General features: G+C 38.0%; 1 protein-coding gene across 1 annotated transcript; it reads left to right on the top strand.

The window, feature by feature from the left end:
- The first annotated feature begins 5,684 nt into the window (after nt 1-5,684).
- Nucleotides 5,685-7,212, top strand: lratd2a (LRAT domain containing 2a). Its single transcript, XM_084739816.1, has one exon. It carries the CDS (start codon nt 6,154-6,156, stop codon nt 6,976-6,978), a length of 825 nt encoding a protein of 274 aa, XP_084595942.1. The 5' UTR covers nt 5,685-6,153; the 3' UTR covers nt 6,979-7,212.
- The last annotated feature ends 10,098 nt before the right edge of the window (nt 7,213-17,310 follow it).

Raw genomic sequence — 17,310 nt, 5'->3', positions numbered from 1 at the left:
GTCTCTCAGTGTTGTTTTTACTGATCATTACTTTGCGGTTTTGTATCACCGATTCCAGCCCATGCTGGCTCTGAATTGTAGCCAATCACATTACATGATATTAAGCCGTCCTCTGTGGATGTTTTCCTCGCCAGGTGGAACAGATGGTGCGCAAGACGCAGCGGTCCGGATGCTGTGTCCATCTGCCTCAAGTACACACTTGCTCACCTATCCTTGTCAATTTTAAATAGGTGCTGAGCTGCAAAACAATGTCAGATACATGGATGTGAAGCCTTTGGAAAGCTGTGAAAAGCCCATGTTTTTGGGAAGAAGATTAAGGTGTCAGTCTGTGGCTGGCTGTGCCCCCACTGGACAGGTGGAGCCCCGCCTAATTGACTATGTCTCCCAGGCCTTCCTGCTCCAGTAATTTCCCAGCACCACAAATTACAGTGTGTCACCAGGGGGCACCAGGGGCATAAACTGGGTCATGCCACCCGAGGATAAGAAGCTCCGAGAGGCGGTCAAATGGGCTGCATGTCACCACTCTAACAGTTCATTTCTCTCCCTAACACCCTCAGCTCTGCACCGATGCTGGAGAAAGGTGTAATACATCTGCTGAATTCATTCTGCAGATTTGTTATTTTTTGACTTCCATCATATGCAACGTCAAACTGGGACTGCCGCAAGGCTTCAGGCTGAAATGGGAGAGAAAAGCTGAGAATAGAAGAAAGAAAAAAGGCTGTGCACATTCACAGTGCATGCATAAATTTGAGCCAAAGCTGATGAAAGGTCAGTGAAGGTGATGGCAAAATTATACTGGCCTCTTACACACTGCATTCTGCTGCTTTATCATCTTTATCTTATTTCAAGTGAAACTGGAAGTACAACATGTTAGATAATGTTCCTTTGAATTGTGCCACATCATTTTTAGGTCTATTATAGCTACCCACTTTTTTACCACACATCATGTTACACTCAAATCTATTAGACAAAGGCTGTGTTGCACCAACAAGGATTAACTTTAAAACCTGATTATATGGTTTAACTTTTAAACTAGTTTTAAATTAAGAGAGATCAAATTTAAACCTGAGTTTAGTTCTTACCCTTTACTTTAAACTCCAATTTAAACTGAGATCCGGTGTTAACTTAAAACTTAGACTTGAGGTTTAACTTTTAAACTGACTGCCTTTTTGAGATGATTGAGCAAAAATAATCAAGTTCCCCTTTTATTCAGCCAGCAGGCTAAATTAGATTTTAGTCAACAAGCACTTAAAAGCCTTGTCAACTTTTCAGCTAACATTAGCCTGCAAACAATGTAACATTCTCATTTTAAGGAATGCAGAGCAGCCAAAAGTTTTCCAATGTTTACTGCCTGAAAGTACTCGAATTTATTTATTTATTCATTTTTAATCTTTGGTCATCAAGCATCTCCATATTGAAAAAATATCTACTTAATTTTAATTTAATTTAATATACAAGGAATTACTGAAGTGAGATTAGTTTTTAATTGTGCAACTGCTTAATTTTTAGTCAACTCAGTCTTGAAGAGTCTACAACCATGCTAACAGCTCTGTGAGGTAGGCTCCGACTGGTAACCTGGAAATTCTGTCAAATGCCAGATGGGTCAGTCCACCTAGTAGGCCGCTACCAGAAAAAAATAAAAAACTAAAGAAAAATTATTAAATAAATTTGACCTTCCGGCCGCCGTCCAGTTGGTGTTGGAGCAGCCCACCTGATGGGGGTATTACATGGTTCCAGCGGTGACGACCTTCATCACCGCCCCCCCTGCCCACCCCTTCCAGTGGATCGGTCCAACCAGGTCAGAGGTGAAGCGGGAAATCATGTCAAAGCGGCGTTTGAGTATAAAACATAAATCAAACGGTTAAAGAGCCAGAAAAGCAAAGGTCAGAGCGAAAGAGAAAATAATTCCCAAATCTGATGCCATAAACTGCAAAGACTTATTTGGCTACAGTTGTCATTACCGTTTTTCAGTTGCAAGAAACGTTGACGACGTAAAGTTGTGTGCATTAGCACGTTATGGCCGTTTGTCCCAGATAAAAGCAGCTGTGGACGTTTATAAGCTGGGCGACACAATAACTACCTGAAGGACACCTGTACAGGAGGATTAAAAATGAACTGAGGACTGCAAGAGCTGAAGACACTTTCGTGGAAACTGAGAGCAAACGGATGTTTTGAACTTTGCTGGATACGCACGAGCAGAGCCACAATGAAATGCACTACATAAGGTAAGACTATTTTATGACTAATGTAATTTTATAAAGTCTTCCTGTGGTTGTGATTTTTGTTAATATTAGAGGTAGCTTCAACTTCTCTCTTCTGTGGTTGAAGGTGGGGTGTTTTGTGTTTGTGCTGTTGATTTTAATTGAGTGAACCTGTGCTATAAATCCTGTGCTGTTTAGATACAGGTTCTTTTCAACAATTTCCGTTGATTGTTGGCCTTGACTGTGTAAATCTATTGACATGCAGGTGAATGAATGTCTTTCCTGCTGCTGTTGGCGTTGACCTTGTGTACTGTGACATGCTACACTTAACAGAGTTAGTATATGTCAGATGTTTCAGAACACATGGCCCATCTTTTGACTAATTATAAATCAGATACACATCTGGTCATCAGAGCAACACTGGAAAAAAATACAAACACTCTAGACACAGATGGATTTAAGTGGAGGATGACAATTTCTTTCTGCCTCGTTTGTGGGTATTTACCAATAGAAGTCATGTGTTTTGGACTATCTATGTTACTGGATTTAATCAACTGGACCTTGCCAGTGTAACAGGACTGTTTTTAAAAATGAGAATATTATCAATCAACTCAATGGTGAGTTGCCTCAGTTTTGTAATTGTTTGCTGGTTTGTGGCACTGATTGTACCTGATGTTGGGACTGTATCTCAAAATGGCTGACATCAATCGAAACCAGTGTATTCTCATGAGCTTTCTATCGGTATGTTGCTTGACTGTACATGCTTACATAGTAGCTGTGTACTGTGACAAAAATGAGAGACAGAATAAACATCTACCTAGTTTTTAAGTATTTATTGATAGAAATTGTGTATTTTGGACTGAATGTGTTACTGGATTGGATCGACTGGACCTTTGTCAGTGTAAGAGTTTTTTTTGTAATTATTGGTTTACAATGATTCTTGCAACATATATTTAAAAAAATCTCACCTTTAAACTACATTTAGTTCAGTTTTAGAATCTGAAAATTGTATCAGCTGAACCACAGTCATCCTCACTCAGAAATATTCATGTTATCTCCCATGTGATATGATATGATAATGATATGATAACCAGAATGTTCCATCAGTGTGACCAATCACCATATGACAAAAGATTGATCATTGATCAGTGTCTTATACAAATTAAACAATTACTACAGTAAAGTTTTCGTGCAGGGGGGCTGATTGACAACCTGACAGTTTCCTTCATGTTGCAACAGTGACAGTGTTATAAAGGACCATGTATAGATTTTATTCTCAAGCTGAGGATGAATCTATCATGTCACAGATTGCTCTGTCCTTACATTGATGACTTATCGATCAGAAAAGTGCTCAGTTAAAGTCCCTGGGTAACAAACTAATATCTAACTGGGATGTCATGTTTTTAAAAGCTTAAACTTCTGTAAATTAATGAATTCCAATATGACAATTATATTTTTTTCAAACTCATCCAGTCTGAAAGCTCATTTAGATCAATTTTTGATTTAATATTGCAATTGTGATCCCCTAATCCATTGAGGACCAATAGACAGATCTCGCCACACTGCTCTTGTGGCTTATATCAGTTAAAGTTGGTTCTGTCTTGACCTGGAAATCTGCATGAAGAAACTTGATTTGAACCCCATGACCCAGGTTGAACCTCACTTGCCAGGAAAAACTTCAATCTGGATTACACAGGGTTGGAAATCACACAGTGTGATCCTGTGCAGCTTGAGGAAATCTGTTTCTTAATTAACCTGATAGTCTTAAAGAGTGCGTCCAAAGGCCTCCATGCTAATCTGCTGAGTCCACTGTGGCCAGTGAGGCCATTCTGCCTGTTTAAAGGAGAAAGAGAGTATATTTTTCTGTGAAGACACGTCCTCTGTCATATCTACTGTACTGCATGACTTTGCAGTCAGTTTGTAATTGTCCCTCCTGTGGGTACCCAGCTCATTGCTGAGGTCAAACTCAGGTTCTTCCCCTCTGGTAAAGTTTGTGTCACTGTCTGTCTCTCTTCTTCACAGAGCAGATCATTTGTTTTTCTTTACAGCATTTCAAACATGCTCTCACACCCCTCAGCATCTCTCCCAGTCTCTCAGTGGCAGCCATACCATTTCCAGGACAGGTGTTTTCACACTGAGGCTGCTGCAGCATGTGCCATTTTTGGGGCATAGTGAGCACATTCCCCTTGCCTGTGGGATACAGTGGTGAGAAAATAGCCCATAACACAGAGCAAGTCTAGGCAGGCCACAAGCCACTACAAACGTAATGGAGACATTATGGTCCCACCAGGAGACGGAGAGGGAGCAAATGACTGCACAGCTTCAGTTCATTCAAGGACAGACAGGTGGTCAAAACAGTTAAACATCCGCAGATGTTGGACTCCTCACAGTCCTCTTCATTGTGTACATTTGTAATTTGCAATAGGGCCACAGTCAGCTACTAAACGCAGGGTGGAGGCATCATGTCTACTCTACATTTTATTCAGCACAATGAGTTTTTGATCACAGAGTGAAAATTTAATCAAATATCTCCAAAAACAACTAACAACATGAATTATTAGAGCAAAATAAAAATTACTACAGAAATTTTACTTAATTGATTAATAAAATAGTATAACCAACAACAGACTAAATTAAGTAAACTAAATAAAATAAACACAGCCAAGCAGTATAAATTAACTAAACAAATAAATGATCAGTGAAATTAGAAACTGAAAATATTGAAAATTGAAATTGAAATTGAAACTAAATAAAATAAACATAACCAACAAAATAGACATGACCAATAAAATAAATAAAATACAAATGGCTCCATTTGTAAATCAGTACATTAAATTACCAACAAAATAACATAAAAAACAATCAATATAAAAAGCTGCATAAAATAAAATGATAATAAAATGATAATAATAATAATAATAATAAAATGACATTAAAAAGCATAAAAAAAACAGCCTAAATAAAAAAGTAAAAACTAAATTGAATGACTAAAAATGACTAAAATAAAAAAAATGACTCATTTATTAACTAATCAAATAATTAAATAATTTCCAACAAAATAGTTAACTTAATAAATAAATTACAATACAATACAATGCAATAATTAACTAAAATAAAACGAAATAATTTTATTTGAAAATGAATCCTGGGAATCCCTGAGATATAACGCTATAGGTCAAGAGAGCATATAGAGAAAAGTTTATTTAACCATCAAGGGCTGCTTTTTCTCAGTTTCTATTTCATTTTAATTAAAACTAGTCCGAGCATCTCATCTGAACTGTGGAGATAAAGACGCAACATTTATTACAAACAGCAGTTCAAGTTTTCTGGCGAATATCAAAGACGCGGTGATGAAATTTACTTCCGCTTTAAAAGCAGAGCTGGGTGTGTGTGTGTGTGTGTGTGTGTGTGTGTGTGTGTGTGTGTGTATAGCTAGAGAGAGTCGCTGGGGCGATGCCGAGCCACAGATCTGCCTTCAGTTCACCGCCGGGCGGCCGGATCAGTGCGCAGTGTGTGCGCTGTCAGCAGCGCGGTGGACTAGTTTATCTGCGGTGGAGACAAACACAGGAGCAGCAGTCCTGTGTCTGTGTGTACGTCTCTGTGTGTGTGTTTCGAGGATCTGGATTTTAACTCTCATTGTTTCCTGTATGTGACAGCCGGCGGACGGAACTTTACGCGGGGGAAACAGCAGGTGAGGCTACACCTGAGGGATAATCCTGCTCGCTGAATTTGAAACCAGTTTGTTTTCTCCTCCTCCTCCCAACTCCACTTGTTGATGGAGCTCTAACGAACAGGCTGTCCCAGCAGCACAGAGATATTCTTATGCGTAATTTGGATAAAAAGCCGCTGTCGGACACGGACTGGAGGAAGTTTTAACCTGTGCGGAGATGGTGGTGGTGTTTGGCGAGCGATAACAGCTCCTCGCCATCAGATCGTGTTACACAGCAGCGGCATGGGGAACCAGATGGACAAGCTGTCACATTTAAGTTACGCAGAAGTTCCCACAGTGGACCCGAACGGCGTGGACACGGAGGAAGGTCCACGGATCGGCGTGTCTTACATCTTTTCTAACGACGACGACGAGCTGGAGGATGGCTGCGCGGTCGATGGCACCGACAGAGACCCGAATCAGGAAGAGAAACACTATGACCAGCGCGACGAGGTGGAGTGCGCCGTCTACAACCGAGATGAGTGCATCTACGAGAAGAGCGTCAAGTCGTCCAGCCTGGAGGTGTACAGCCCAGAGAATCTGCTGAACAAATGTAAAGCAGGGGACCTGGTGGAGTTTGTCGCCACAGGGCAGTACCCTCACTGGGCTGTGTACGTTGGGGACTTCCAGGTAGTGCACCTGCATAGAGCCGAGGTGAAAAACAGCTTCCTGACGGATGCAAGTCAAGGCAGGAGGTGTCGGATCGTCAACGACTTTTACAAATTCAAAGCTCTGGGTCCCGACATGGTGGTGCAGAACGCGATGGAGCAGGTGGGCTTAAAGGACCGAGAGCTGAGCTGGAGGAACTCCGAGTGCTTCGCAGCCTGGTGCATGTTCGGCAAGAGGGAGTTCAAAATGGGTGGGGAGATACGGATAGGCAAGCAGCCCTACAGGTTGAAAATATTCATGTCCGACAAACACTCGCACGTGCTGGAGTTTCAGAGTTTGGAGGACATGATCATGGAGAAGAGGAGGAACGATCACCTGGGCAGGACAGCCGTGCTGCAGGAGCTGGCAACGCATTTCAGCAGCGTGGAGGAGATAAAAAGTGAGCCAGCCGCTGACTGATGGCTGTCTACCCTTTGGATGCTCTTCCTCAAAATGACTGCTTTGCAAGTAGAGTAGACAGTACCACTTGACAATGAAACTGTACCCTTATAAATCGTTTATAAATGGGTTATAATTAGGTTGTTAAACAGTAGAGCCCAACTCATATTTTGGGCCATACAGATAAAAGGGAGTGAAAAATTCCGGTATCAATATATCGGCCAATATTCCTCACAGAGAATATATCACACAGAATATAGATACTTGCGATAAAGGATGTTTTCCAGTTTTCTAAAAACACTTTATTGTCCATAATAATATCCAGGCACTGAAATAGTAAACTTTAAGTGTTAACTTTAAGTGTTTTTAATAATTATAAATAATTATATATAATAAAAACTAATACAGCAAAATGTTTTTATATATTAAATCTGAATTAAGAATGCCAAATAGCAAGCCTATATTTATCTTTACCTCAGATCTCATGGCTTACTTTACTTACCTTGTCTTCTCCATCAGCAGCAGTTACACCTGTCAGCTTCATCAGATGTTTGTCAACAAGTTACAAGCATTTAACCACTGTCAGCAGTCAAAAGTTTCATTTGGCACATCAAATTAACATATCAAATAACCAGATTCGTATACCAACACAAATATTATTGAATCCATGATTAGTTCGAATCAGAGTTTAGCAAAAGGTTTAAAATGAGTAAATCCAGATTTTAAATTAAACAGAGCTCTGTGCCACAATTAAAAACTAATCTCAGTTCAGTAAATTCAAGTTGAGTTGCTGAGGATGCTTACTTACCTAAAAATAAATAGAAAATAAATTTCAGCCCTATTGGGACCTAGTAAGTGTGAAAGAGGGGTGTTTTTTTTTTTTTACATTGTATGCTGGCTAGCTAAAAAGTTAAAATGTTACATTCTGTACAGGTAGTTAAAAAGTTAACAAAACATTTCTTTGCTAGCTAGCTAAAAAGTTTAAATGTTACATTGTTTGTAGCTAGCTAAAAAGTTAACAAAATGTTACTTTAAAAAGTTAAAATGTTTCATTGTTTGCTAGCCAGCTAAAAGCTAACAAAACATTACTTTGTTTATTAGCTAGCTTAGAAGTTAAATGTTACATTGTTTAAAGTGAGCTTTAAAGATTTAAGATTTAAACTTTATATGTCTTGATTTTAAGGTAAGGTACTTTAAAAGGTTTAGAAATTAATCTGCCAGCACACACCATTTTGTACTTTACAATAAGGCTCCCTTTTGCCAGTTATAAATGGTAGTATACAATTAATTATTAATAAATGATCTTGTTTTCACAGTAACTCATTAGTAAGATCAATTAGTTGTCAGCAGTAACTGGATCTTGTCAAATAGTGAGCCCACATCAGTGTATGAAAACTTTGTCATTTATTTCTAAAATGTTTACAACCTAATTAATAACCTCATTATAAACCATTGATGAGTCATTTATAAGGGTAGCCTTATTGTAATGTGGTACAGAGTAGCCTTTACCAAACATGAACTGTTACATCTTGCTTTAATCTATAGCAAGCCTTCACTTTTTAGTTGTAATTGGAGCACATATGTCACCCTTTCTGTTTTAATTATGGTCCATGTTTTCACATGAGTTTATAATGATGTTACTGCCTTAAAGCCACAATCCTCAACATGCCCTGATGCTAAATGGCCTTAGCATATATGAATTCAATCATCTGAGAGAAATGGAATTGATTAAACCAGATGATAGGCTTGTTTGTAGCTCCAACAGCCCCTCCGTCCACACTGAATGTACAGTTTTCTAAAAGCTTTACCCATCTGTCTTAAACTGTCACGATTCTGTAAGCAGAGTGAATGTTTCTCTATTCATGGTGTGTCCTGTTACTTGATCCTTGTGTGGTTTAACTTCATCCCTCAGCTCACCCAGACAGCAATGTGTCAGAGCTGCTTGCTGAATACAAGAAGGATTCTTTCTGCCTTTAAGGGTAATTCTCACACCAGCACATCTGAAAAAAATGTTGTGGTGGAGCTGGTCTGTGTTACACTGATCAAAGTCTGTCTTAACTGTGCTCTAATGTCGAGTAAACCTTCTCTCTTTTTGAAATGAGTCTTCTCTCATATTGTTTTACTTACATGCACAAGAATAAGATTTAGCTCCTGAGAGACAGACAACATGTCTGTTTGGTTAATTAACACTGAGTATATGTGCTGTGTATTAATGACTGTATTGTCATCATCATGAGTTTCTTTGAAATTAGTAATGTGTTGGGTTTAAAAGGTTAATTATCTGACCTGCTGAAAATAGAAAAAAATAGATTTGGACTTTTTCCTCTATTGGCGACTTTTTCCAAGATCAGAGTTCATTGTACGATGTTTTCTTTTAGCACGTAATTATCGGAAGATAGGAGCCTATGTGGTGTTTTTCAAAACCACAGACAGTTTCCACAGATAACAGTAGAACAAATAACTGACATGACAGGAAAGTCCCTTATGACTTTCAAGTAAAGGGCTGTTTGGCTGTTAACCAAAGAAACAAACCACTTTCACCAGCTTATTTATCTGAGTCTGGATATAAATACAGCCCTGTGTTGCCCCCCTATTCTCTTCATCTGTGTACAAATAACATGACTGCATACACCAAAGTCTAACTTTGTGAGTAGGTGATACACCAGTCCTTCCCATAAAAAAAAAAAAAAGTCAGGTAATGTAATATAATGACTGAGAAAGTCCACATATTTAGGTGGTGTGGTGGTTGGAAGGTCAAACAAACACACGACTTTTACCCAGGATGCTGGGGTTCATGTGTCGTGTGAAACCAAAACTCTATTATTTAAAGTCAAACTATGCAGGGTTTAAACAAAACAAACAAATAAATAAATAAATAAATAAATTCCACCGGAAGTGTGTGGTGGCGCCTGTATTTGCAGAAACCTGCTGTCTGTCTGTACACTTATTTTCAAATTATTTTGCTGTGCTCAGGATGCTTTATGAACCCAAAACATCAGTATTTGACATCTTGGAAATGAAATTTATCAATTAACTATCCCTTTGGTATGTTTACAATCAAATCCTTCTTATTCTACCTTTAAATTACATTACTCTACATAACACACTTATTTTTGCCTAAATCATAATATTTTCCTAAGTTTAAACAAGTATTTTTGATGCCTAAACATAACCAAACTGCGACCGTTTCAAAAAGTTAATCATGTGTTTATTTTTTTAATCATGACATGACTATACATCTGCCCTGCATATTAGTTAATAGGGAAGATTGGAGTCTGTACTTTGAAAGTGTTAAGTCATGTTATTTATATTCAGATTGAAGTGACTGAGTTGCTGTTGCTCAAAGTGAAGTTCATAAGTTATAACAAGCTAGCCTGGGGTTTAATTTAATTGAAGTATCACCACGGTAACCTGTAGCTACAGGACGAACTCCTGCCTCCTCATCAGTCAACTGAAAAAATGGAGCACTTACAGTAGTTTTATTACAGAGATGAAATGATGAATTGAATGATTGATTAGTCAATAAACAGAAACATAATCAACAACTATTTTGATAGATATAATGTGACAAACATTCACTGGTTCCAGTTTTTTAAGGATTAGCCTCTTTTCTCTGTTTTATATCATTGTAAAATGGATGTGTTTGGGTTTTGATGTTGGAGAACCAAAATAAGATATTTGAAGCTGTCAACTGATGGATTCTTGGAGACTGATGGGCATTTTTTCACATTTTTTCCCACTATTGTGACATTTCATAGACTAAACCACTGATCAGTTAAAAAATCGATAAACCGATAAAGAAGACTAGAGAACACTTTATTCACATGTATGTATAAATATCAAATGCTTAGACTGAAACCAACAACGACAGAATATATGACTGTTAAAGCTGAGTTATTATAAGAAATGATTTGTGATTATGCTCATTATCATTATCCCACACTAAACTTTAAATAGGCTTATTTAGATCATAGTCCTTTGAGAAAATACTACGGATAATTTAGACATTATTTCTTACATGCCTACTGCATTAGTGATATTTAAGTGTTCACTTTAATTCACTTTAATTACAACAGATGTGCAACAAATACGGTTAATTATAGACTCTGGTGTTACACTTGACCTATCTTGCAATATTAAATAAAGTGAACAGTAATTAATGTATTCACGATGTAATTTGAATCCCCTCCAGAATTTAATGGGCCCTTCCTTGGTCATGCTACACCCTTCCACTAAGTTTCACGAAAACTGGGCCAGTAGTTTTGCTGTAATGCTGCTGACAGACAAATGACAGGCCCTGGCTGAGGTCATCATGGGCAGGTACAGCCCAACCTAATCCACAGTATCTATAATTTTTGTGGTGTGAAAGATTGTGATGATTCCAGGGGGCAACAGCTGGAGAGGGCAGAGTAAAATCGTAGAAGAGGTCTGAAGAGATGATCTTCCGGGAATCCAGACATGGACGAATTAAGTCAGTTAAAAGTGACAATTAATAAGGGAAAAATAATCTTCTGAATTAAGAGAAGGAGGATGAAAAAAAAACTTTTCACAGAATGACAGAGATACTCCTCCATGATTGTTGTCAGAACTATTACGAATGTTTGCAGCATTTTTTTTTAGACCATCTGCGACTTTTGGTATTGAACTAGGACTTGAAACAAATGACAGGTGGTAAGTTGACCATAAGAGCAATAAACTAAATTTGTTGTTGCACATAAATTCCACTGCAGAGTTTTTGTAGGTTTCCAGACAGCTTGTTGAATGTTTTCACTGCAGCCCCGAGAAGAACATGTGGGAGCATTGTTGCACAGAGTGTTTTTACAGCCTCAGTGTGTTGAAACAACAGCGTATCAATGGAAAGAATGCTCATTGTGCTCTGATGACAAACTTATGTAGTTACAGTGTATGCTTATAGAAGTCCTACTATCTGCAGTTTCCCACCAGTAATTCTCTAGAAGGCCTTTTAAATGTTTTGTTTTTCTCATATTAATTTACTCTAATAGTTTATTCTTTTTGAGAGAACTGAAATGTTAGTCTCAAGGTTAACTTTGAACTCACAGCTTGTTATGTCAGTTAAAGTAAAACGGAGATCTTAACACGTTAAAAAAATCATGCAAATATTTTCACCTCGTCCACAAAAAGAAAAATAAATGTTTGTTGTGAGCAGAATGACGTGGTGAGAATGAGCACCATGGCCACAGGAGGAAAATGTTGACCTTCAGCAAGTTTGGACAACTGTGGCGAGGCGAACTCACATCCTCCTCACATCTCTTTGTCTGCTCCCTTGTGCCTCAACAATGTTTCAAACGGTTTTTAGTTTAGAATGGCAGCATTGTTTCATGCATGTCGATACAGTAAAGCTGCAGTTTCAAATCAGACCATACAGACATGTCAAATCTATGAGTCTTCTTTCATAATGACCACAGGGGACAATCAGACTTAAATGGTATGTTTTGTTTTGTACAGTATGATACATTGGCTGTTTAATTCCCCACGTGCTGTATTTTCCCAGCAGGTGCTTTAATGTTCCTTGCAGCACTGTAATCAAATTAAGAAATGGTAAATCCTCCTTAGGGTCTTGTCAAGTTCAGCCATTCCTAAGTCTGTTAGACAATTTTATGTTGAACCGAGAGTAATTTAACAAGACAGGAGTGCAGCTGTGCAGATGCTGTGACTGTAAAGGGGTTGTTTCCTCTGATAGTAAATGTAGGAACACCCTGTATGTGAGCTGCAGTGCGGATAGTTTTATGTGTTGCAGGTCCTGTTCTTGAGATGTCTGGATTAATTTTAACTTCACAAGAGATGAACTCGAGTGTGAGGAAGTCGTGTTATTGCTTGGTCCTCTCTGTGTGAATGTTTCTTCAACTTGGTTTCAAGCTTCGAGATACAATAATTCTGTGTTGCCCAACCTTTTGGCTTGTGACCCCTTAAAATGAAGCAATGTCTACCCGCGGTATCTCATTCACAGGGCCTGTCCTCAGTGTGGACATGAGCTGTGAGCGGCTTTCTGTCTCGGGATGTTCAATATTAAGGCCTGACAAGGCGAAAGCATCCAGTATTTGACAAGAAAAAAGATAGATAAAAGGCACAAAATAAGGTTTTCCATTCAACTCTGTTTAAATGATTCATCTTATCAAGACATCTCAGTGTATACTTAAATCCTAATAACTTAATTTTCTTAAAACAAGGGGCAAAAATCTTCAGGTGCATTGAAAATGATCTGTTTCTAGTAGAAGAGATAAGAGATGAGAGAGAATGAGTGTCTGTCTCTTAAAACAAGAAAGAATAAGGCCTGTTGCTGCACTAGTATAAAACAAGGTACTTGGTTTCAGAAAATGCTTGAAAAACAAATTGATTTAAAGTAGAAATATTCTCTTTTCTCTTGTTTAAAGAAGAGTAGACTAAAGTGGTAAGAATTGACATATATTTTGCAAAGTATCATTTGATAAGGAAAAAATCTTTGTTGTGCGTTTCAGCTTATTGTACCTCATGCAAGAACCACATGCACGAACAGATTTGTTGTTAAGTGGTGTGTACAGGTGATTTAGGATAACTTGTCACATTCACCATTCATAGTATTTTCTTTCAGATACAAACACAATTTATGAATGATCCAGACCTGTCATAGGAGTTATGTGCAGTCAGTATGCACTATGTCGACATTATCCTGTTAGTCTGCATATATAATATAGTTGTACATTTACATATAATGCTGTCCACCCCAGCTTCCTCGTTCTGTCCTTATGACTTTGAAAGTCTTGCTGACGGTCAGGAAATATATTGAGGATTCCTGTCCATGTTTGCAAATCTATAGATGACATTACATGAAAATGTCACATACTGCAGTTATACTGTGCTTCAGCTGTGCTTCAACAGTTTTGCTTTATTCTCACCACTCTCCTAGCATTGTTCCTGGCTGCAGTAGGCAGCTGTTTTCAGAGAAAAAGCTCTAAAAACCCATTGTATGTAACTTGCCAATCACCAGACAGCCGACAGACACAGTTAGCAAATAACTGGTGAACATAGTAGTACATTTAGTAGAGAAGAGCCAGATGTTTTCATCAGGAAGTGGCAGAGACCAAACACAGAGCTAAAAGAGAGTGAATATCGGACTTGCATTTGTCTCATTTGACTCTGAATGATAATGTAACTGCTGGATATGTTAATAAGCAACTGTTTGCTAAAAAGCAGGATTCTTTCAGATAGCATGTGGGCCTACTGTACACCAGTCAACATTAAAACTCAAAGCTTTGTGTGGAGCAGCCTTTTAAGATATAAGGTCAGCCAGCAGTGTAAAAGTTTTAAATGCCATCTGCACTTCTCCTTGTGCAGACAGGCCTTTCATTGATATTGTGTGTGTGTTTCTTGGTCTTATGCTGTGTTTTTATTGACTTGAGAAGGACTTTATGATGTTTGCTATAGAAAGGATCTTTAGAAATAAACTTAACTTCCTCTAAACTTTCTGAGACATGTTAAGTAAGCTAGACGGGGGACTAAATTCAATGTGAATGTGAGTGCATGCTGAGATAGGCTGCTGGTACAGGCTGCACAGCCCCTAAATTAATATCCTTGTGTGTGTGTGTGTGTGTGTGTGTGTGTGTGTGTGTGTGTGTGTGTATTTTATTTTTACACAGACCATTCCTCTCATAGTATATTGGAAGGATGTACTCTGCTCTTACAGCTCCTACAGCGGAGCAGCGGTGATCCAGCATTAACTGTCTCCCAGGCCATTCCTCTTGATGGGATGTGAAAGCTCGGACATAGCAGAGGCAACCCAATTATAATCAACTGTCAGCGCTCGCCTACAGGTACCTCAGCCGGCTGCTGTGTAGGTTTTGTTTCCATAGGATGCTGATTAAATCATGAAATGAGTTGCATTATAATAGAGCGAGACATTAGAATTCATGTCCCCATGTGGTTGAAATACAGTGGCATCCTGTACAGTTGAAACAATATGTTTGTACATGCAAATAAGAGGAGGTACATTTATACATTAACAGCTGAAAACAGAAGATTAAAGACCTGTTTGAGAGGCTCATCTTCACGTGGTCCCTTTTTCATTTTCAAGCAAGTGATTTGACTTTGGAAATAAAAAAAAAAAAAGGAAATGCTCAAATTTTATCCAGACACTAACAAAAGACACCATTAAAGAATAAAACATAATACTTTACAAAATTTTTTTGCTTCACAAAAAGCCCCCAACGACTTGTTACTGGTGAGATGGTTTATATCGTCAGTTTTTGAGTTCAGGTTTTCTGTTTTTTATGTAGATTGAGTTAATGCACATTATGGTGAGGAAATGAACAAAGGTAACACCTGTACACTTACTGCATGCCACAAAAGTTCAATAATTACAATGTTTTGATGCTACATGTATCTTTGTCAAGTAAGGATGTTTGAAAAAATGGAAACCACACCCATATTTATACAGTACATCCTGGCATTATGTAACCACCCAAACCACTTAGGGTGATATAGCATGATAACATCAACAATGAATAAATAACACAGAAAGGGTACACAGAGAAGAACAGCCGGTTAATAAAGAAGCCATAAAGATCAAGCATATGTACAAACATCATATGTGGTTCATCATCTCATGTATCAGACTACATCACCTATGTTCAAAAATAGATTGTTGTGGAAGAAGAGAAGACATTTTTTGTACAGATACTAGGTATCAAAACACCTCTATAAAAGTAGCCAGACCGAATCACAACAAAGACACACCTGTTGTATTTATAGACCCAACATTTTTACAAATATGTGTGTCAGGGTCTAGAGAATATATCGATTTAGATTTAGGGAGAGACATCATGATACTTTTTATTTGATCTTGATTCAGACCTCAGGTGTAAGTGTCTAGAGAGTGAAAATATAATAGCTTTCTCTTTGTAGTGAGAGGGCATTTAAATGGCTGTTTCTCCATTTTCTTTATCTATGCTAAGCTAAGGATATGAGAGTTATATTGTTTTCTAATAATCTCACTTGAGACTGGGCAAGAAAGTTAACAAGAATATTTCCCAAAGTGCTGAACTATTCCTCTGATGATCAAGAAAAAAATATAAAGTACCAGAACATAATAAAGTCACTCTGTTGTTACAGTATTAGCATAACTTTATTTCATTTCTAGATTGTTACCATAATATGAAAGATATGTTGCAACTTAAAGCTACATCCCAATAAATTTTATAATGCAGCTTTAAAAGTATCAAGGGCACTAAACAAATTGATAAGTTGAATCTGTGCAGCATCTAACAAGAGACAAATTCTTGTAAACAAACTCATACCTCTATCAGAAAAATACACAAAAATGCACAACAAAAGACCCAATTTAGGGCAAACATGGAGGCCCATCCTGGGCTTCTTTCTGAATAAGTAATCAAGTGTGAGTAAGTTCATTAAAAAGTTTAAACTGCATGCACACGCTCCAATGCTTGTAAATGTTTTAGGATTCAAGCCCCAGTCTCTTTGTGGCATGACCTGTCTGGACAAACAAAGAGGATGTTGGGAAAAGTTTTGTGATTACACCTGCCACGCTGGCAGTGAGTAATAGCCATTCACAATAACAACGCAGCCTCTCTTTGTGTGTCAGAGTCATGCCAGGAAAGTTCACCAAAGCCTCGAGGATAATTATTATAGTGTGATGTCACACTTGTCCTAGTAGGTTGATGCTAAACACTTCAAAAACACTAAAAAAGGAATGACTAAACAGTTTATTTGCATCAGCCCCTAAAGAAATCATTAAAGTGCAGTTAAGCAAAGCAAAGGGATTAATCAGTGACATGATGAATGATGAGAATTTTGTGAGGCATTTGTTCTGAAATAGATCTAAAGTTTTTTTTTTTTAGAGTAAGACTATATAATCTCGGCTGGAAAGCAGCTAAAACATAGTGTACCAGTAGTACAAATAGAAAAGAGTGGGGAAAAGTCAGTTATCTGACTAAAACAGTGATATCGCTCTAAAGTTCGCTACTGAGGTCATATTAGCCATTGTAAGTTAGTGGTCATACCAAATCAAAGCTGTAGCAGTTAAAGGTGCAATACATGACATTCAGCCTCGCTAGATGTCATCAAACAAATATTTGCTATGTAAAGATATTGCAGAGCAATGGCGGCCTGAGCGGGAATAAAGTCACAGTTTCTCTGCGTATGTTGTAATATGAGCTTCTCTGTTTATCTGGGCCAGAATCACACGCGAGTCCTTTCTGTCCTCCCTGTGTCTGTTTTCAACATGGCAGCCTGGTGAGTAAGTCTCTCATATTACAATTAAGCAGTAAACTAAAATATGTTGCTGAAAATATTTGAGATGAGAAATGGATCAGAATCCTGATCCATTATTGATCAGCGCTG

The sequence above is a fragment of the Lutjanus erythropterus genome, chromosome 16 (assembly GCF_056507025.1).
Source record: "Lutjanus erythropterus isolate fLutEry1 chromosome 16, fLutEry1.hap2, whole genome shotgun sequence".
Lineage (NCBI taxonomy): Eukaryota > Metazoa > Chordata > Actinopteri > Lutjaniformes > Lutjanidae > Lutjanus > Lutjanus erythropterus.
The sequence above is the reverse complement of the archived record's forward strand: the minus strand, read 5'-3'. Positions and strand labels throughout refer to the sequence as shown.